This window comes from Hordeum vulgare, chromosome 5H, assembly GCF_904849725.1.
Source record: "Hordeum vulgare subsp. vulgare chromosome 5H, MorexV3_pseudomolecules_assembly, whole genome shotgun sequence".
Classification (NCBI taxonomy): Eukaryota; Viridiplantae; Streptophyta; class Magnoliopsida; order Poales; family Poaceae; genus Hordeum; species Hordeum vulgare.
Genome location: NC_058522.1, coordinates 570,749,187 through 570,772,066, shown reverse-complemented (window position 1 = coordinate 570,772,066; position 22,880 = coordinate 570,749,187). Strand labels below are relative to the sequence as shown.

The window sequence follows — 22,880 nt, the reverse complement described above, 5'->3', positions numbered from 1 at the left end:
GCAAGTATGTCGGAGTCGTAGCAGTCGGACTTCCAGCAGATCTTGTATGCGGCGATGCGCACGGTGGGGGCCATGCCGACGGCCCTCCCGTACGCGTAGTTGTAGAACCTGGCGCCATCCACCGGCGACCCGGCGGCCGTGGACGTTGTATGGGTGTCGTGTCCCTCGGTATCCAGCGGCGACTTGGACTCCAGGGTCTCGTTAATGGGGTGCCCGAGGCCGGCCTCATACCCCTTGTAGAAGAACTTGGCGGCGATGAGCTTGCTGTTGCAGTAGGCGGAGGCATTGAAGGCAGCAGCAGAGACGCATCCCCTGGAGAAGGACGAGGGCGGGGGGCCGAGCCCATCGCCGGCGGGCTTGAAGGAGCCATGGTTGAGCAGGTAGATCTCGGTGTCGAGCACCCTCACCACGACGTCCGACACGGCGCCAGACGCGGCGGGGAGGAGCCCGGCCGCGCTGCTGAGGCGGAGGAACTCCGGGGTGTGGGTGGTGTGTGGATGGGAGACGTCAGTGGGGGTCTGCGGTACGAGACGTGCGTGTGTGCGTGGGTTTGGTTTTCTCCCGATATTTTTGGATCGCAGGAGGAGGAGGTTACGAGGGAGGTGCTTTTTCGGGTGGTATAGAGGTTTTGCTTTTTTGCATTGTGAACCCGATTTTATGTATTTAATTGATTGGTTTAAGGAGGGATGAAAAAAATCGGTGGAAGTGCCAACTGCAGGAGGTGGGGAGCGTACGAGAGGTCGAACCATCACTGGGAGGTCGAACCATCACGACGTTCGATCCTGCTTTAATAGTAGAGATGAGTGAGAACCCATGAAAGCAAATGAAATTTAATAGTATCATTGCTATAAATGTGATGCAATGAAGCTCCACATTCAGTGTGATTTTCTTATTTCTTTTTAGACATTTAACAAGGAAAGGCTCAGAAATTGGAAAACCCTTCAAATCATTTTTTTTTACATGTGATCTTGTCAATTAAGTTCAGTTATGGCACCACCTCTTCCTGATCTCACCTTGGCCACTTACCTCATCAGTGACCATGGATACCTGTTGAATGTAACAGGTAATGCATGTCAGTCTGTGATATAAATAGGGGGATACAGGTAGTTTCGTATCACGGATAATGTGTTTCCCATCAGCTAACGTGATCCTCTTCCGTGCATATTTAGGTGCTGACTAAAGATGGTTTAAAAGGATAAATCAGTAGGAGAAAGGAAAGTAATAAACAATATTCTTTTTCTTCGTGTAAATTTACCTTATTTGTTGATTTTCCTACGATATATGGTCCGTGAAATCATTTGTTTCTTTGCGTCCTTTTATCTATTTGCACTAACAGGGATAATGTCAGATTCCAAACCTGTATCTATCTCCTTTTCTTTGATAGTAAGTAGAGTGTTACATTGCAATCAAAGCAGAAAACAAAAGACCTACTGGACCCTAGGAGCATAAGATTCTTTCTACTCGATGATTAATTAACTTGCATGCATCGATGAGCAACAAGAACAACCAGTCAATTAACCCGCGTGCATTAGCAAGCAACCGAACAAAAATAATAGTGGTATAAGGAAGCAAACAAAAGTCATGACATCAGTTAAGTTAAATACCCGTATATATGTGCAAATATATCACGTATAAATTTCACCAGTAAGTCATGACAACAGTTTGGCATTAACAATATTTAAAAAATAGAAGAAAGCATACTTAGGGGACATCCAATCACGTAAGATTAGGTCACACTGTGATTTATTTGAGAAGGCTTACTGTGAATTGTAAGGAAATGATATAAAAACCAGATACCAAATTGTTGCAGATACACTCATGGTATAAACTCTGAAACATCAAAGTACTCAGTTGATGAAATTAGAAAAGCAATACAGTTAGACTCACTTGATATGTTGCAGGTTAGACTCAAATCTGATAGACGCAAAATTGAGGTGTGATTTGACTGTATAGAGATTATGGCCAAACACCATTGCTTGTTTTTGGAAGAACAAAAAAGGGAAACTATTGCTATAGGAGACAAAATGGTAAAACCTCATCATGGGCATACCTTCAAATAATATATATAATGTTCAGGAACATATGAAGACATTAAGAATAATGTTGGTATGGTGGGTAGATGCCCTGACCAACTCGCGTCCCTGAATCATATGCAAAAGTACCTTTTATCAGCAAATATGTACATTCATGGTTATAAAATATAACATACCGGCAATAAGATTGTCTACCACTCCTATGGACTATTCCTTTTTTTATCATGCTTTGGTCAAGTCTAAATGCTAAAACTAATCTGCACGCTATCCTAAAATCAAGAGGTAACATCTCAAACAGTGCAGTTTCTTTAAAATGGATATGGGTTAGAGTATAGTACCCTTTCTTGAAGTATATCATTGGCATCCTTCAGTGTGCCTTCCTGCAAAACATTGCCACAAAAAGACACTGGAGAAGGGAATTGCTTTGCTCATGTTTCCACAAGTAAGTTCAGGAAATCTCATTTGTGAACCTTGGTTTTTTTTATCATGCTTTGGTCAAGTCTAAATGCTAAAACTAATATGCACGCTATCCTAAAATCAAGAGGTAACATCTCAAACAGTGCAGTTTCTTTAAAATGGATATGGGTTAGAGTATAGTACCCTTTCTTGAAGTATATCGTTGCCATCCTTTAGTATGCCTTCCTGCAAAACATTGCCACAAAAATACACTGGAGAAGGGAATTGCTTTGCTAATCTTTCCACAAGTAAGTTCAAGAAATCTCATTTGTGAACCTTGGTCTTGAGCTTCTTAATCTCCGTAGATATGATCTGCATCTGCTCAACCGACAGGGGCCGATAATTATTTACAACAGAAGAAAGAGTGCAGTATAATATCTCTATTGGACTCCCAATTAACATAAGAAGGAGACATGGAAAGGCATATTCTAAAATATGTGATATATCATGGCCATTAAAGAATTGAAATCCCATCAATGCAACTACAAAAATGTGAACATCCAACAGTTTCATACGTTTCCATTGCAAACTGTTGGAGGTTCGTTCATTTTAGCAGAGAAGTTGCAAATTCATTCATTCATTCATTCTCTGCTTGATCTAGAGGAAGGTTGATTCATTTGTCAATTCAGTAAGTAAGGAAGGTTTGTTCGTTCATTTGACAAACAACAAATCCATGGAACAACAAATCCGTGGGGTGGTAGCAGCCGTGGTTGGGCTGGACGGCATCTCCGTCTAGCTCGTCCATGCATGCAAGGAAGGAGCTGCTGTAGGTCGCCTACCGCTGCTACTGCTGCTGCACCTGACCGAATCGAACAGAAAAATAAATCAGGGGTCCGATCCAACCTTATGTGATGTGAGAGAGGATAGGAGTTGGGGAAAGGGGGATCTCGCCGCTGCAACTCGGCGGTCGGAGAGGCGGAGGAGGGGATCCGTGCCGGTGAGCCATCACGCCGCCGGGGATCTCGTCGAACGTCGCAAGTATGTCGAAGTCGTAGCAGCCGGACTTCCAGCAGATCTTGTACGCGGCGATGCGCACGGTGGGGGGCATGCCGACGGCCCTCCCGTGCGCGTAGTTGTAGAACCCGGCGCCATCCACCGGCGACCCGGCGGCCGTGGACGCTGTATGGGTGCCGTATCCCTCGGTATCCAGCGGCGGCTTGGACTCCAGGGTCTCGTTAATGGGGTGCCCGAGGCCGGCCTCATACCCCTTGTAGAAGAACTTGGCGCCGATGAGCTTGTTGTTGCAGTAGGCGGAGGCGTTGAAGGCGGCAGCAGAGACGCATCCCCCGGAGAAGGACGAGGGCAGGGGGCCGAGCCCGTCGCGACGGGCTTGAAGGAGCCGCGGTTGAGCGGGTAGATCCCGGTGTCGAGCACCCTCACCACGACGTCCGACATGGCGCCAGACGCGGCGGGGAGGAGCCCGGCCGCGCTGCTGAGGTGGAGGAACTCTGGGGTGTGGGTGGTGTGTGGATGGGAGACGTCGGTGGGGGTCTGCGGTACGAGACGTGCGTGTGTGGGCTTGGTGCGTGCGTGGGTTTGGTTTTCTCCCAATATTTTTGGATCGCAGGAGGAGGAGGAGGTTACGAGGGAGGTGCTTTTTCGGGTGGTATAGGGGTTTTTCTTTTTGCATTGTGAACCGGATTTTATGTATTTAATCGATTGGTTTAAGGAGGGATGAAAAAAATCGGTGGAAGTGCCAACTGCAGGAGGTGGGGAGCGAACGAGAGGTCGAACCATCGCTGGAAGGTCGAACCATCACGACGTTCGATCCTGCTTTAATAGTAGAGATATATGGGCTAATTGATTTAATGATTTAGTACAATTGTGGGCTAGTGGACAAAACCAAAGAAGTAAAAAAGCCTTGAACAATATTCCGCTGACTGGCCAGCTGGACTGGGACAGCCATAACAGGGAAGCCTGAGTCGTGATAAATTCGGTTTTTCAAGTCAATTGTGTGTAAGAACCGAATTTACCATACTAATTTCGGTTCTTCAGTTTAGATGACCGAAATAGGAACCGTTTTTTCGGTTTCGGTCCATTCGGCTTCAGTCCCGGTTCTTCCAGTCCGATATATCGGATTTTGTTAATATGCCCATCCCTAGGGGCGATGCCGGTCTAGCTGTTTCAGTTATACTGCGTTGGCAATGCTTTGAAGGTGACCGCAGCAGCTTCAAGGACGCTAAGCAACCTTGACTCAATGAGTTTGCTAGTATAAAGTTATGTGACTGTCTGGCAAAAAATATTTTGTGTGAAAGTATAGGTATGAAAAGGATGGTCAAAAATAAAATAAAATAATGAACGCTACTACAGGTTACGTACTCACACTCACGAAGGTGGCTACGTACGTCCGTGTGGAGGACACAGAGTCGCGCTGCACCAATGATCGAGTTGGATCAGACGGTGCCCGACGCGGCTGATGTGGCAAAAAGCATCTTGCCTAATGCGAGGCTTGAACCAAGCACCTTTTTAAGTCAAATTTGCCTAAACTTAGATGTGGCAACCTAAGTCAACCTTAGTCGCGAACCAAACAACCACTTAGCCCCAAAGAGAACCTTCAACCTGAATAAACCTCTTAATCCATGATCCCAGCAGACAAACATTTTAAGTCCTGAAGGTTAGCTAGGCACCCCATAAACCACCAAACTCCATTGTCATACCCAGAGATGACCAGTTAGCAAGATGAATTTTCTGATCCCCAGCATGATCACTCCAAAGGCAATTAGCATTTTAGTATTTATCAGATTTCAAGAACACTTATAGGGAACTTAATGTTGGACGTCACATGCTGTATCGTTGGCTTATGTTTTTCTTTTGTTTCTTTTCTTCTCTGTAAGCAAGACATTAGTTTCAGTCAAATGATATCAAAGAGGGACCTCATATTTTTATTATTAGAAAAGGTCGGATTCTATTTGGGAAATTTGAACCTAGACAAAAAAAGAGAGGTTACAGAGGAGCTTAAAAGGCCCAAACTGAAGGCCATAGCAATACCGGAGGTTATTGCCTTATTGAGGTCATGCATGGCAAGCATGCACCGGCAGCACTCCCTCACTAGTTATTCAGATGGAGATGCTGTTGGGGATGCCCTTGGCCGAGAGCCCCTCGGCCTCGCCGGTGTGGTCGGAGGTGTTGGGGAAAAGCAACATGTAGGGGAACTTGGCCGGCCCGATGCGGTTCTTCAGCCGCGTGTCCTCGTTCATGTCCATCACCTGCTTCTCAATGCCCACCAGTCTCGCCCCAAACCGCTTGAACGCCTCCAGCGCCTTGGCGTCCGACGTCCATTCCGGCGTGTCGTGCTGGCCCAGGTACACCTCGTCGGAGGAGTGCTTGGAGAGGATCTCCATCAGCGAGATGCCCACCAGGGCCTGGAACAGGCTGGTGATGGTGTGGATGTACGCCCGCTCCGGGTCGCTGCTCAGCTCCGCGTACTCCTTGCTGCCCGGCACCGGCATCGGCCGCCGGCTCATCGACGGCTTGTTGGGGTGGTAGCCTGAGTAGGCGTACTGCCCGAAGTTGACGGCCGCGTGGAGCGCCGACCCTATCCAGATGATGGTGGCGCAGGATTTGATCAGCTCCGCCACTGTCTGCATCTCGGGCCACCACGCCGCATCCTTGAGGTCGCCGTGCCCGACCTCCCGCACCTCCTTCCACCACGCCTGCAGCTCCACGTCGCCCTGCAGCACGCCGTCGTCGGGGTAATAGATGGTCAGGTAGTCTGCTACCCACTGCTCGATCGCGTGCCACACGGCCAGCCCGTCCGCCGCGTACGGGTAGTCCTCGATCAGCAGCCGCACCTTGTGTGGGCTCGATGGGTCCTCCACTGCCATGCCCCTGCATCATGCATGCATCAAGATCCATTAGTCTTTCGTAGTCATCACTTACCACACACACACTAGACAGTACGGGCCATGTCAGTTGTGACTGAGTGTGGTTGTTTCGTAATTAGCATTCTATTTCTACCAACCCACCTCTTGATTAGATCGTCGGGCAGAGCTTGTTCCGTGAAGTTCCAGTTCTTGTAGACCATGGAAGACATGGGCATAGCGTGCTTGCCCGGGAACACGGTCTTCTCGATGACGCCGTCGGCGTTGATGAGCATCCCCCGAGCCCGCGAGTTGATGTTCATGGTGTCGCGGTAGTGCAGGTGCAGGAGCTTGTGCACCGGGTGGGTCACGCTGAGCTGCCTGTTGGTGGCGATGACGAAGGGCTCCATGACCGCGTGCGTGTTGAGCCAGTGGCTGATCAGCTGGTGCCAGCCGTAGTCGTTCACGGAGACGTAGGCCTTGGCGAGCTGCCATATCCAGCCCTCGACGCCGGCGTCCTCCGGCGTGTACACGGTGCTCTCGGCGGTTGTCAGGTCGCCCTGGAGCAGGGGCGAGCTGAGCTCGATGGCGACCGGGGTGAGCGTGCCGTCCCCTCGCAGGAAGAGCAGGGTCCTGGTCGCGTACACGAAGCTGTTGCTGAGATTGTTGATGTCGATGAGGAACGGCATCAGGTTGTCGTGCTGGTCCACGATGTAGAGCCTGTTGCTGGCGAGCGCCTGGTGCACGGTGAGGCCCTCGAGGCGCTCGGCGATGTGCGCCTCGGTGATGGTGCTGGTGTGGTCGCCGTACTTGCTAGGATCTAGACTGCTCTTGGGAGGGAACTCCTGCACGCGCACGGTTTCCTCAAACAGTATGAGTAAATATTGGGTAGCTAGTGACATACATATAGTATATGGTTGGATTGATTGATTGTTGAGTTGACTCACCGTGAGGCGTTTGATCATCAGGGGGTTGACACCGGCCAGCATCTCCCTCGCGAACTCATCGTCAGTCATCCATGCTTTCTCGTCCTCTTGATTTGTGATGCCAATTAACATTAATTATATTGCTGATGATTCGGTTTAATTAACCATTTCCTAGCTAGCTAGTACTCCCCCAAAACGCTGAATAGTGGAGTATTAAAACAAGAAGCATTTTTTTAGGAAGGAGTAGTTACTGTTGATGATGTGCGGCCTGGGGAGCTTGAAGAGGGACCAAAGGTTGTCGCCCATGCCCATGGGGGTGATGATGTCCTTGACGAGCTGGGGCGGGAGGCTACTGCGCTCTTTGCCCCGGATGTTGGGCAGCTTGATGCCGTCCTTGTAGATCTTGAGGACGTCGGCGAAGGAGTCGAACTCGCCGGGTGTGTCGTCCTTGTCGCAGAACTCGCGGAGGATCGGTATGATCCCGTGCACCAGCGCCTTCAGTGCGTACTCCCGGAAGTCGGACTCCTTGATGTGCCCGAACTGCTCGTCGCATGGCACGTACACGTTCCCCTGGCTCTCGTGGTCAGGCTCTGCACCATGCATGCATGCGCGGTCTCCGATCGTCAGATCAGCTGGAGATGGAAAGGACGGGGAGACAAGACAACAAGGCACACGCACTGTTGGGTGAGGGCTTCCGGCCGGTGCGGCCGCGGCGAGGGTAGGGGAGGTCCGTGGAGCCGCCGAGGACGTCGCGGGCGTCGCCGAGGTCGTTGTAGACGTCGTAGCGGTAGACGCGGTCGTGTACCTCGTAGGGCCCCTGCTGCTCGTCGCCCCTCAGGTTCCGGAGCTCGTCGTCGCGGTACGGCTTGAGCGCCGCCGGCATCTGGTGCGGCAGGTACGTCTGCATGCATCATGCACAACGGACCGGACATTGCATGAGCTAGCAAGCAAGCAAGCGAAAGCAAAATCCACCGGATCATGCATGGAGCAATGCTCACGTACGTCGTTGGTGAAGAAGACGCGGTTGTAGCTGTACTTGGCCTGCGGGTAGACCCAGGAGTTGGCGATGAAGACGACGGCCCCGTGGCCGGGCACGTTGTCCAGGGTGATGGTCTTGAGGAAGAACTCCTTCTCGTCATTGTTCTTGACGATGATCGCGCCCGGCACGCCCAGATCCATTGACCAGTTGAACGTCACCTCGAACTTCTGCTCGCCCGTCGGGACGCCCAGCAGGCTCTTCTTCACGAGACACGGCTCCAGGTTTGCCTCCTTGCCCACCTTCCCGCGGCTCGCGTTGCCTGCAGCTGCACCACACCACACATTATTACTTCTTTCGTCCCAAAATTTTTATCTTAGATTTTTCTAAATATGAATGTATTTAATCATGTTTTAGCATTTTGATATATTTATTTTTGACAAAACTGAGACAAATTTTTTAAGACGAAGAGAGTAGTATACAAACGGATTGCTGATATGGCATCATGCTGAGGTGGACAGCATGCATGAAAAAGGAGCGCGTACGTGCACTGTGGGGGAGTTAAAGGGAATGGTGAGTGCTCACTGCGGCCACGGAGCGTGGAGCTGATGAGCTGACAGGTGACTCTGCCGCCGAAGAGCTCGGTGTCGGTGCCGCCGCCCATGACGGTGCCCTGGAAGTCGTTGTACTCGACCGCCTTCTTAGGGATGAGGACCACGGTGCCCTTGAGCCCCCCTGCCCCGGCCAGGTTTCTCACGCCCAACATCTTCCTTCTAAACGAAAAGCGGACACGTACTCTGGTGCTGTGTGTGGCTAAGGACAATGAGAGATTGAGAGGGAGGGTGTGTGAGAGCTCCAAGAGCAACCGGGAGGCTATTTATAGGTGCACGAGAGGGGTGGTGTGAGCAGAGCACTGTGGACATTGGATCCTCGCTGGGATCTACAGTGTCCGGTCGATTTGATTACGTAGGGGATCAGGAAAAGATCTCAAACAAGTTGTACTATAATTAAGCATGCATCCTGATGCATGGCATGGGCTGATTATCGTGGCATCAAGACACAAATGCTCTATTGTGTGCAGACTATAGGGGATGTCTGGACTCTCAAGTGACCTTCGTCCCATAAAAATCTTTGTAAACATTGATAAGCTTTTTAACGCGTAGTGATCTAAACAATCTTATATTATTTTTACAGGGGAGTACATCAGAACACATAACAGCCGCTTTTCAAGCGGGAGGAGATCAATTTTTAGTTTGAATTTCTTGCCGCTCCGTAGGAGCTTACGACGCCTTCGCTCCAAGGCAGCCTCGCCACCGCATGCGAAGAGCACCACGTAGCCCCTTCGGCTCGATGCAACCAGTGGCGGAGCCAGGAATGAAATGGAGGGTGTGCACATCTAAATTTTTTTTCCTACCTAATCCAAGTGTCACACAAAAGTTGGCAACAATATAATACATATAGCTCAAAAGTCAGACAACATTATAGTTTCCACATGTAGCAAATTTGCAACGTTGCAAATACAAAGTCTTACATGGATACAAATATGTAGCAAACTACTACACTAAGTAACTCTACGACGTTCCTTTGCCATGAAAGCTTCAACAATGTCGTCCTCGCTTACTTTCAAGAACACATCTCGTTCAATGAATGTCACTAAGCAATCATTCAGGAGATCATCACTCATACTATTTCTCAATTTATTTTTTACTAGATTCATTGTCGAGAATACTCTTTCAACACTCGCTGTGGCGACCGGTAAGATCAATACCAATTTGATAAGCATGTAGACCAAATCATAGAGAACATGTTTGTTTGTACAAACAAGCATAACAGATAGTTCACCAATAGTATGCACAGATCTGAACCTAGCATCTTGTCTCATATCATCAATAAAAGTAGCAAGTTGGAATTCTAGCCTTACCAAATCAATGCTTGATATGTCCTGAGGGTAGAATTCAGCAAGTTTCATTACCTTGAGTGCATCATAAGAAGCAAATGAATTGGCGGGATTCAAAGCAGACATGCAAATCAACAACTCCATATTAACCTCGTCAAACCTATTGTCAAGCTCTTGAATGATTTGATCAAGGATACCAAGATATACTTCTCTTCTATAACGATCATCATTTGTTTGCACTTCATAATACCGAGGTGATCTTCCATGAGGCACATAACTATCCTCCGGTGTAGGAACTTGAATGCCATGTTTGTTGCAAAACAATGTTACCTTTGCAAGAAATTCTTCCCAACCATGAGACCTCATATGCCGCATTTTATTCTTTGCCAAACTAACAAGTGCCATTGCATTAACAATATCTTGATCCCTCTTTTGCAATGACTGAGATAACTCATTAGTGTGGCCAAGAATAACAAGCATCACATGAAGATTGAAAACAAAGTCATATGATTCCAAGGCAAAAGTCACTGCACGTATTCTTGTCCACTCACCCCTTTGTGAAGGATCTTTTCCAATAGCATCAAGTACTTCTAGTATTGTGGGATACATGGTAACAATGTGCAAAATGGTTCGAAAATGAGAACCCCATCGAGTATCACCAGGTCTAGGTAATCCCATCTCTTGATTTAAACCACTTCCACTTTCAATTTCACCCATTTCAAGTGCTTCCAAAACCTTTTGAGCTCTAACATCTCGAAGCATGTCATGGCTCTTGCAAGAAACTCCAACAATATTAAGCAAGTAAGAAACATGATGAAAAAACCATTTACATGGTTCATTTCCCTTTGCCACGGCAATAAGAACCAATTGAAGTTGATGTGCAAAGCAATGAATGTAATAAGCAGAGGGTGACTCATTCATGATCAAAGTTTTCAACCCTTTTATCTCCCCTTTCATATTGCTAGCCCCGTCATATCCTTGCCCACGGATTTGAGTAAGAGACAAATGATGATCAATAAGCAAAGATTCAATTGCAGCTTTAAGTGACAAGGAAGTTGTGTTGGCAACATGAACAACACCAAAAAATCTCTCACACCCCTTTCCAACTTTATCAACATAACGTATGCAAATAGCAAGTTGCTCTTTGTGAGATGCATCACTAGACTCATCAGCTAGGATTGCATAGTGCTCATCACCAAGATCTTCAATAATTTGTTTTGTAGTTAGTACAGCACAACATTGAATAATCTGTTTTTGTATCGTTGGACTAGTCAATATGCAGTTTCCAGGAGCATTGTGCAAAACAATCTTATCAACTTCTTCATCATTTTCTGCAAGCCATTTTAGAAGTTCAAGAAAGTTCCCCCTATTACTAGATTCTTCACTCTCATCATGTCCACGAAATGCCAATCCTTGATTCAAAAGAAACCTCAAGCATCTAAGTGAATAGGTTAGCCTAGCCTTGTAAAGACGCATATCCTCTTTAGACACCCTCACAATGATATTATCAATTGCCATTTGAGGTGTCACAAATGAATTATACTTCTCTTGAGCTTGGTTGTGAATGCTACCAATACCACCTACATGCTTGTCCAATGCATCAGGTTTGTTCCAATTTCTCCAACCATTTTTAACAAAGGCATCACCCCTAGGCCCCCCATTAGTTTTCTCTTTGAACAAATAACACACAAAGCAATACGCCGCTTCCTTTGAGACACTATATTCTAGCCAACTATACTTTTCAAACCAAACAAAACTAAAGTGTCGGTTTTTACCATAGATTTTCCTAACTTCAAAAGCATGTCCATATGGACGACATGCTGTTTTTGCAATATATCTTCTCCGAACACTATCTTGATCATTAAAATCATACTCTGAAATAGGAGTTCTTTTCGCTGGATCACCTGAAAAGACATGTGCACTTGGTTGTTGAGGTGATGGAAGACTTGGCGTTGCCTCCTCGATTTCAGTATCCGAATGGATAGGAGATGGGGAATTAGGACACCCCGCATTTTCAATATCTTCCGTGTGATGTTCAGTAGCAATCTTCCTCACTTTCTCTTCATGTTTTTTAAAAAGATCCAGAATGGCACTTTTCCTCTTCATGTTCTGCTTTGCAAGTTGCAACTGCAAGTCTGCAATTATATCCAATCCAATGTGAATGTGTGATTATATCACTGGCTCCAATGAGAAATCCTACAGGCTACAGCCAGAGAAAAAAATATGTTCCCAGTGTGCTTACCACTTTACCAGACAGAGGAGGGGATCTGACGATCTGTGCAGACCGGCTAAGGCCTGAGACTGAGAGGAAGGGAGGGGCGACCGCGGCGACCGGCGGGAGGAGGGGCGCCGCGGGCGCGGCGACCGGCGGGAGAAGGGGAGCCACGGGCGCGGCGACCGGCGGGAGGAGGGGAGCTGCGGCCTGCGGGCGCGGCGACCGGCGGGAGGAGGGGAGCTGCGGCCTGCGGGCGCAGCGACCGGCGGGCGGCGGGAGGAGGGGAGCTGCGGCCTGCGGGCGCGACGGCCACGGGATGACGGGAGCTGCGGGCGCGGCGACCGGCGGGAGGAGGGGAGCTGCGGCCTGCGGGCGCGGCGACCGGCGGCGGCGGGAGGAGGGGAGCTGCGGCCTGCGGGCGCGGCGGCCACGGGATGACGGGAGGAGGGGCGAGCAGGCGACGGGAGGGGAGCTGGCTAGCTGGGGAGGGCCAGCGACGGCTTGGTCAACTTTAATTTTTAATAGATAATAATAAAATATTTCAGATTCTGGGTGGGCCACGGCCCACCGTGCCTACACGCTGGATCCGCCAGTGGATGCAACAGTCTCCACATTGTCAATTAAGCATTGTGAGTGTTTATCAAAGGGAGATGGCTCCATTGCAATTATATGATGGTGCAGGGAAAGGCCAGAAAGTTGCATGCCACTAAGGAAGATGCGGTGATGCTAAAGCTAGATATCACGAAGGCCTTCGACACGGTGGACTGGGCCTTCTTGCTGGATGTGTTAAGACACATGGGTTTTGGAGTCAAGTGGACGTCGTGGATTGCCGGCCCGCTTGCCTCATCTTCCACCAGGGTGTTGCTCAAGGGAATCCCTAGCAACGTCATCTACAACTGTCAGGGTCTGCGGCAGGGGGATCCGGCCTCGCCGCTTCTGTTCGTCCTGGTGATGGAGTCTCTTCACCACCTCCTGCGCTCGGCCACGGTGGCTGGGGTGTTGCAGCCGCTCGCTGCTGCTGGTCTTCGGAGTACCACTTCCATATATGCTGACGACGTGGTTACCTTCATCAAGCCTGATCTGTAGAGTCTTCGGGCGTGCACTGTGTTGCTCCGTGATTTTGGCACGACATCGGGCCTCCACACCAATCTAGTCAAAAGCTCCGCCCACCTAATTAGATGCTCGGAGGAGCAGGTGTTGCAGATCGTCACCGAGATGGAGTGCCAGGTTTTGGGCTGGCCATGTAAGTATCTTGGGCTACCCTTGGGTTTGCGGAAGATCTCGGCCGCACATCTGCAGTACATGATAGACAAGATGGCAGACCTATTGCCTGCCTGGCAGGCTAGGCTACTCTTCCGCGCGGGCAGGCTAGAGTTGTTGCGCACCACACTTGCTTCCATGCCGATCCATGCAATAATGGCGATTGATCTGCCTGTCAAGACAATTGTCACGGCCAACAAGATATGTGGTGGATTCCTGTGGAAGGGGCGTCGGGATGTGCAAGGAGGCCACTGCTTGGTGGCTTGGGACCAGGTTTGCACGCCAAAGTAGTTCGACGGCCTGGGAGTTCCCAACTTGCGACTATTGAATGCGGCACTAAGGGCGAGATGGCAATGGCTCGAGAGAATAGATCCGAACAGACCTTGGAACGAGTTCAATCTGCAGGTCTCTTGCGAGTCCTTGGGGATATACAGAGCGGCAACGCGGTGTGTGCTGGGTGATGGCGAATCGGCACGATTCTGGACGGACTGGTGGCTGTCGGATGGCCGCATCGAGGAGATAATGCATAATCTCTTTTCGTTTGTGAGAAAACCTGCACGGCAAAAGACGGTCAGACATGCCATGATGGAAGGCTGGTGGCACGACGTTTCCTCGGACATGACTACGCGTGCCCTACTAGAGTTCATTGCTCTGGTAGACATGCTGCAGGAGGTGGAGCTCTCGCCTGGGTCTGATGATAGGATACACTGGGCTTGGAAAGCCTCTGGACAGTTTTTTGCTAAATCTGCCTATAGGGTGTGCTTTGCGGGTAGGATTGAGGCGGACGGAGTTACCCAGATTTGGAGATCCAGGACGCCGACCACTTGCAAGATCTTTGCTTGGCTTGCGGCACGGAACAGATGTTGGACGGCGAATAGACTACAAAGACGCCACTTGCCTCATCCCTCTGCATGTCCTTTCTGCGATCATGCCTATGAGACCATTGACCACTTGATGTTGGGATGTGTGCTCAAACTTGCCGTGCATCATCAGTGGGTGGGGAAAGCCCACTTGGATGCCTTCGGCCGATGCCAACTTGGTGCAATGGTGGACCGCCCTCAATCCGCAGAAGGAGTTTAGAAAAGAGATTTGGACGGTGATCACTCTGGTGGCATGGACGATCTAGAGACACCGGAACGACATAGTGTTTAATGGGGCTCCCCCAACGGCAGAAATGGTGCTCAGACGGATTGACGAGGAGGGGCAGGACTCAAGGGCCGCGGGCCTGTTTCGTGAGTCTAGCTCTTTGCCACGTAGAGTAGTGAGGTTGGATAGCGGCGAGTGATTCGCATGTGGATCCTTTTCGGACTTTATTAAACCGTGATGTTGTAATGACTCGATGGTAATTCTTGACTCTTTCTATCTATGTTTTTGATGCGTCAGTCCTTGAAAAAAGCATTGTGAGTGCGATGGTGCTGGACGCAACAGTCGATTCATCTGGATAACGCCTTCTCCGTCCTGATGCATATCCTCGGCCTTGCGTGGAACGCCGAACGCCATGCACTGGAAGGGCTCTCCGGCCAGAACGTCCCCTCCGCTGGGTCCTGCTTTCATACGCTTGACAACATCCCATTGCATCGCTGCAAAGACTTCTCGGCTCTTCACATGCTCATTTGGTGGTAGACTTGGAAGGAGACAAGCAGCATGATTTTTCAATGGCAAGTCGAGTGACTTCATCGGAACCTGCAACCTGATAACTGAAGAGCTACATACTTGGTTGCGAGCTGGAATCAAGAGCGTGAGATGGCTTGAGCAGTAGAGTATTTCTTAGTTTTTTCTCCCCTGAAACCCCTTTCCAGATGTACTATTTCGTAAAGTTGTTGGCTGGATGTACTATTTGTTTGCTGAATTCAGCTTCTATGTATTTCCTTGATGGATTTCCCACTTAATGGATGAAAATTGTTAAGAAAAGACAAGTCTTCTTTGGTTCATAGGATATAAATATCATAGCAATAGAAAAATTATATGAAGTGAATTGACATGTATCTCAATTCCTGTCGAGAAAGAGAGATTGTTTGTTTCATAAGATAGGAACTTTTTTATTGGATCCAGGCTAATATTGTTTTCCTTTAAAATGTGAAGATTGATTCCTATTCCCCGCAAGAAAAGAAGGATTGATTCATATGATATGTAGAAAAAGAAATCTATTCCTACAAACCAAAGGCTTGCGAACCGAGCTGTAGTTGGATGGTTAGACACACTGTGGCATTTCTAGCTCTGATGCGCATTCAGTGAAAGGAGACATTTTCGTCGACGACGAGGTACCTACAGTGACTTCGTATATTTTAAGATTATATGCTGGCTCAGCCTGTCGAAGGTGCTCGTAAGGATAGGGTGTGTGCGCGTGTGCGTTCATAGGGATAAGTGTATTCGCGTGTATATAAGCGTTTGCGTGTGTATTGTATTTTTAAAAAAAGCATAAAAATACTTTCGCTATAAAATTTCTATCCTTCAAAATAGTACAAAATTCTGTTAACCAAAACCAACGAAAGAAAGGAGGCCCTATGCAACGCGCTCGTAGCCGTCGGGGGCCTCGTGCATGATGCATGTGTGAAGTGTGAGCGGGTCCATCTGCGCAGGGAGCCGTCGTCCCTTGGCACCGCGTAGCTCGTGCGCATGCAGAGCCATCTCCCGCGATCACCGCTGCCACCAACCGCGACGGGCGACGTGAGCCGGCCGGCTCGCGCTCCACGCGCCAAAATATTTTAAGCTTTTGGTACGTGCTGCCACTGGCGGCGGAGCTTCACGAGGTCCGATCGACCGGAGAGCCCGACATTGCCACATTTGGAGCACGTATATTAATCAGTAACTATGCATGCATGCATATCTCATGTAGTCCTACAGTTCTTGAAGATGGCATCTCGCGGAGTACATGTCGAAGCGATCATTTGGCTCACCCGAGGACTACTATATGCCTCGTCCTTGGGATGAGACAAGTCATGTCCCCCACACGTGCCATGCCAAGACCAAATTTAGTTCGTGATATGCGGTGTCACGCGACGCCACCTATCGTGTACGTGTAGTACTCCCTTCTTTTATCATTAACGTAATACAAACACAAATATTCATATACATGTGCATAGATTTATCTTTATAAACACACACACACACGTATATTCTATCTCTTTGAGCGCCTTCCAGAGTATATGTCGAAGCGATTATTTTGCTCACCCCTAGGACTACTATATGCCTCCCTAGCCCTGAAATGAGACGAGTCATGTCCCTCACACGTACCATGCCATGACCCCATTTAGTTCGTGATATGCGGTGTCACGCGACGCCACCTATCGTGTACATGTAGTACTCCCTTCTTTTATCATTAACGTAATACAAACACAAATATTCATATACATGTGCATAGATTTATCTTTATAAAAACACACACACGTATATTCTATCTCTTTTGAGCGCCTCCCAGAGTATATGTCGAAGCGATTATTTTGCTCACCCCTAGGACTACTATATGCCTCCCTAGCCCTGGAATGAGACGAGTCATGTCCCTCACACGTACCATGCCATGACCCCATTTAGTTCGTGATATGCGGTGTCACGCGACGCCACCTACCGTGTACGTGTAATACTTCCTTCTTTTATCATTAACGTAATACAAACACAAATATTCATATACATGTGCATAGATTTATCTTTATAAAAACACACACACGTATATTCTATCTCTTTGAACGCCTCCCAGAGTATATGTCGAAGCGATTATTTTGCTCATCCCTAGGACTACTATATGCCTCCCTAGCCCTGGAATGAGACGAGTCATGTCCCTCACACGTACCATGCCATGACCCCATTTAGTTCGTGATATGCGGTGTCACGCGACGCCACCTACCGTGTATGTATAGTAGTATCATATACTTTCTAAACATAATACAATTAAAACCGTCCACATACAAGAAGATATACTCATCATCCTTATAAATGCACACACGCACGCCCTATTCCTATAAAAAAACTTTAAAAGACTGAGCTGACACATCATGTTTGACTTCGTAGTCGAAATGAACGCCTCTTTCGATTGAAGGCACATCGCCAAAATGCTTGAAATAAATCTAGAAAAATGTAGGGGCCAATGTCAAGTCTGAGACTTAAACTCTGATGAATAGAAAATACCAGTGTCCTTCCTAACCATTCAACCACAAGTTAATTTGTGTAGTATGATATACTTAGTACTCCGACGCTATACAAGAGGTTTTTCAACAGGTCCCCATATCTCCTCTTTTCATATGAGACATCCACTAGTAGAAAATGACCTATTTGTCCTGGTTACAAAGGTCCATTAGCCCCGGTTCTGGAATCGGGGCTAAAGACTCGGGACTAAAGCCCAAAATCTTTAGTCCCGGTTCGCTTACCAACCGGGACAGAAAGGTCTCCGCGTGGCCGCTACAGGAAGCCCGGGCAGGAGAACCTTTACTCCCGTTTGGTCGCACCAACCGGGATCAAAGGGCATCCACACGTCAGCATCTGGCAGGAGTTGGGGTTTTTGTTTTTTTAAGGAGGGGGGTGTGGGGGTTTTGAAGGGTTAATTTATGGGTTTTATATTGTGTTAGCTAGCTAATAGAGAGAAGTGTCCTGCCTTTCTCCGTGCTTGGTCGACGCTAGCTACTATACATATAGAGAGAACTCGACGCTAGCTAATAAGAAAATGAAGGAAACCATTAATTACACAAGATCGCCATGTTGAACATATATAGAGAGAAGTGACATCTCTTTCTCCGTGCTTGGTCGAACAACAAGTTTTCGTATATCTATCCGACCCTACTACATATATACAATATAATATCTTTTACAATTCCTAACATCATTTACCTTAGATCCAATCACAAATCCACATGGTATTCTCCGTCTTTAGGTATGACGTGGTCAAGAAAGAATCCCGCCAATTCCTCTTGAATTGCTCGTATGCTATCATATGGTAGGAGTTCATCCCGCATCTGACAGATCTAATTTAAAGAAGGGGATCAATATATATATATATATATATATGAATAAAATTCAATGCAATTGATGGTAATATATAAAATAAAATTGTGAATATTATTTACGTACTTGAAATTGTTTGTCAGAGAAGCCCCGCTCAGAGGTCGAGTGATGAATGAACTCGCATACGTAGTATGCACATAAAACAGTCTCTTCTTTCTGGTACAATCAGTTTACAAGAATAGAGTTCAATCAAACTGATAAGCAAGCATTGTAATGATATATTGATGAAAATTTGAATAAATTAGAGATGTGTGGAACTATCTAGTACTACTTACTCTGGGGTGCGTAAATCGTAACTCTTTGTTTAGACCGGGAACCTTTTTTGTGAATTTCTTCCAAACCCTGCCAGGCAAAGAAAATGATTACTTGATATCAGGAAATTAACGAAAGTTGCATGCCGATATGGCCCCGATATTGACTGAACTTACTTCTTGAGCATTGCAGTCATGCCCGCATAAACCTCGGAATATTTACATCTCGAGTCTAAGATAGTTACTAATGCCCCGTCAAGCTTAATGGATAGTATAATAAAGTGGAAACTGTGCACACATATATAACTCATCAATTATATTACTTAACCTCGAGTAAGCGAAACCGAGTATACAGAGAAGACATCAATACTCACTTGAAGTTGTAAGGAAACAATATTTCCTTTTTGTTTTGATGTATAAGTAACAACTTTAGCAAGTTCTCCTCGGCCTCTTTTTGATTGAGTTTCGTACCGTCCATTCATTTACGACATCTGGGCTAATGAACCCAACATCGAAGATTCCTGCTTTTTTGCATTCAACGATCTTCAATGTACATAATATAGTGAGGGTAATTATATATACATGCAATAAACGAGCTGAGCTAGAAACTTAATTATAGAAGTAATACTTACAGACAATAGGAAGTCATGATTTGTTTGTCGAGGGCCAGTTGATTGTATAACTGAAATAACTCCACAAATTCAATAGGCATCACGGGAAGTCCAATGAATTCGTTCTCTGGTTTCACTACCACATAGATAGTGTCTTTCCGAGACTCCCTGCAGGTTTTCATGTACCACTCATGCAATTTGTGCATCATCGTTATTAGAGGAGGATGATCTGTTTTGACGAGAGGCTTCCCGTACACGTATTTATATTGTTCTTTTGTTACCTCAGCCGTTTGAAAAATTACATCATCCCTCAAGTATCACCAGGATTGGTACCGGGCACCATCCCCGGAGGATTAGCGACAATATCGCTAGACACCTTGAGCGGGGGGCATGATTGCTTCTCCTGTTCGCCGATATGGGGAATTGTTTTCCCACTTCTTCGTTCTGCTAACTTTGCATCACTTGAAATACTTCCCGACCGTCGCGCTGCTTCATATGTCTTTTTAAGAATGCGGTCATAGTTGGAATCCAGCGGAGGCGATGGTGGTCGCTTCAGGGCATTGATAGTGCGCTTCACTTTCACCGAATCTAGCTTCTCCTTCGGAGGTGGGGTTTTCTTTACGAAATGGTCCCTCAATTGGGCACAACATATGTCCTCATTTTCCTGCGCGGTCCTCTCATATGGTAACTTTTCCTGAGGCTTGAAAGATAGACTGTATCTTGATTGCTTCCCACCTCCGCTTGTACCGCTAGCCGCCGGAGCGGCTGCGTCTCTCTTCTGTTGTTGCTGGCGAGGCGGAGAAGGAGGCAGACTTCTCTAACGTGCCGGAGGAGCTGGAGCGGCGGCGTCTGTCTTCTGCCATTGCCAACGAGGCGAAGGAGGAGGCGGACTGCTCTGACGCACCGGAGTAGGCAAAGGAGGAGGCGGAGTCCCCTCACGCATCGAAGGAGCCGGAGAAGGAGGCGGAGTGCCCTCACACGTCGAAGGAGACGGAGTGCCCTGATCACTCGCCGGAGGAGGAGGCGGAGGCGTCCAGTTTGGAAGCTTGATGTACTCCTTCTGCCATAGACATGTACTCCTCCGTGCACGAACCAGCGGATTCTCCCCTTTACCTGTAGGGTGGTCAAGCTCGAGCTCCTCAAATCTCTGCATTACTTCATCCACCATCACAACATCATAGCCATGTGGAATCGAAATGCGGTGAAAAGTTCCATTGGGTTGAGGAGGTGCAACAGAGCCGACAGCCGCCTTGAAAGTGAGGTTCCGGCATTTCGTCATAAGCTCGCAATGTTGAGCCTCCGTGATAGTATCCACGGGGTAGCTAGGAGCCGTGAAGTCAGGCTGAACGGGCTCCGTGGAAGCCACGCTGCTTCTCTGCTGAGATGGCGGGGTACCTTCTAGGGTAGCTTCGTGCCGCTGAGATGGTTGTTGGCCGGCAGCTCGCTGGCTCTCAAGTTCCTCTAGCTTTTTGTGGCACCCCGATAGAGGGCCTACACACGTCCGTCCCCAGGATAAGACCGGACGCACGTCAATAGCATGATACAGAAATTCCAGGCAAATATGGCTTCATTAATTTGATGGAGTGTTACAATACTGTTGCATACAACAATATTACATGACTCCAAGGCTAGCTAAATGGCAGCAGAGGTCTTGATACTGCGGCAATGACGTCCCTGGCTGGGCTCCATAACTTCGCAGGACTGGCTTGGTTACGATCTAGCACGACGAGTCTTCTCCTGCAACTGGCCACATGCAAGGCCAGGTGAGTACTTTGAATGTACTCGCAAGACAACCAAATACATGGCACCAAATACATGGCATCCAAACAAGCAGATAACAAAGCAAGCATAATAGTTATATAATAGCTATTCTAAGCATGGCATGGAATTAATAAGAAAAAATATATAAACCAAGCATGACATGGACTAAACATGTAATCTACCTCACTATCATGACAAAGATCACAACAATTGCTTAACCAGCTTACTGTCACCGAATATCAACTTACTCTCTTCTGGGTTGCACCACAACCCTCGACATGCTCGTAGTCCAGTTTGAACGGATCCAAATCACATCACACGATCATCTGACCATTCATCATATAGCTTTCTCTTGGCCAACACATCATGTCATCAACATCCTCTGATGTTCACACGAGACGAGTTCTACCATCATTACTAACACTGATATGGTTGACCGTTTACTGAGGTCTGGTCGGGCTATCCATTACCGTGGACTCGGCTATTCGAATAGCTTTTACACTCCGCAGAGGTTGCACACTTTACCCACACTATGGAGCACTGACCTCGTGATCCCATTCGGGTGGACTAGTGTTGCTCCAACAAAACTTGTCTGACTCGTGACTCTCTCATCGTACCCCCGGCAATCACTCTCCCTCGGAGTATTGCCCTGGGTGGCCCTATGTCCTCATGACACCTGCCACCATTGTGGCCAAACTAAACTGTCCCATCCGGGGACGCCGGCACAAACAACTCAACTGGCTCACAGGGTTATCACCGCCTACCTGATCAGGGTAGCACGCGTGCATAACCCTCCCTCTTTGGAGGAACCGGTGAAAGAGCACGCAATCAGACCAAGTCAAGGTCGTCCCACAACGGCAAATGTGGTTGCACTGATGGGCCCGGACAGGTGACTCTGATCAACCAACTAGGTATCTTATCCTGAATATTATTTGTCATAGCTCACGCTACGATGTCATTGCAATCCGATAATTAATAAGATTAAGCCACTACTGTTAAACTATATTCATAAACCGTCGGATGAAACACAAAGTAATCATACATAGTAATCTCAACAATATAATGTAAATGGAAAACTATTACTTTTATAGATTCTAGTTATACGATAGACCTTCGGAACCCTCGCATAGAATTGGCAAATAAATCGGTAGCCACCTTCACAACACAGATCTGGGACATTACCGGAATAATTCAACCTCGACTCAAGCCGGCTGGAAAACAGCTCAGAACATGAGACGGTGTTGATACGAAGAATGTAGCAGTTCCCTAAGACGGTCGAAGCACATCTCAGAGCATAGGGTCACCGCCACGGAGAAAAATGCAACAGTTGCCCGCGACGGCCGAAAAGCAGCACAAAACACACGACAACTGCGGACAAAAAAAATATAAAATTGGCATCCACCCCGGACGACCGGAACCAGCTCAGACTCAGGCATGGTGCCATTATTGAAGAAAATGCGAGCAAGGGTTCATCAGCGTCACACACAACACATCACTATACACTCGGACACAAGCATTATAAATTTAATATGTAAGAGCAACATCTGAGGGCGTATGTCGGATAAAAAGTAATACTAGTAAATATTACTAATACTGTCACAGTTATATAGAAATGCGGGTTAAAAGGTTTATACAGATAAACACACAGAGTGCAAGCAAAGTTATCACGTAGGTCTGGAGCTCATGGCAAGAGTTTGGCTTG

At 47.7% G+C, this 22,880-nt stretch overlaps 1 protein-coding gene across 1 annotated transcript; it reads right to left on the bottom strand.

The window, feature by feature from the left end:
• Nucleotides 1-5,345: 5,345 nt before the first annotated feature.
• LOC123399369 (linoleate 9S-lipoxygenase 2-like) lies at nucleotides 5,346-9,033 on the bottom strand. Its single transcript, XM_045093785.1, has 7 exons — nucleotides 8,777-9,033; nucleotides 8,218-8,519; nucleotides 7,894-8,116; nucleotides 7,467-7,805; nucleotides 7,237-7,322; nucleotides 6,455-7,134; nucleotides 5,346-6,317 (listed from the first exon to the last, which is right to left on the bottom strand). Exons 1-7 carry the CDS (start codon nucleotides 8,955-8,957, stop codon nucleotides 5,546-5,548), a joined length of 2,583 nt encoding a protein of 860 aa, XP_044949720.1. The 5' UTR covers nucleotides 8,958-9,033; the 3' UTR covers nucleotides 5,346-5,545.
• Nucleotides 9,034-22,880: the final 13,847 nt, after the last annotated feature.

Coding starts and splice junctions, on each gene's coding strand:
- LOC123399369 (XM_045093785.1), bottom strand. CDS start 8,957: ATGTTGGGCGTGAGAAACCTGGCCGGGGCAGGGGGGCTCAAGGGCACC. Junction 7,323..7,466: donor CAGGCCGCACATCATCAACA/GTAACTACTCCT, acceptor TCACAAATCAAG/AGGACGAGAAAGCATGGATG. Junction 7,135..7,236: donor TGATGATCAAACGCCTCACG/GTGAGTCAACTC, acceptor GTGCGCGTGCAG/GAGTTCCCTCCCAAGAGCAG.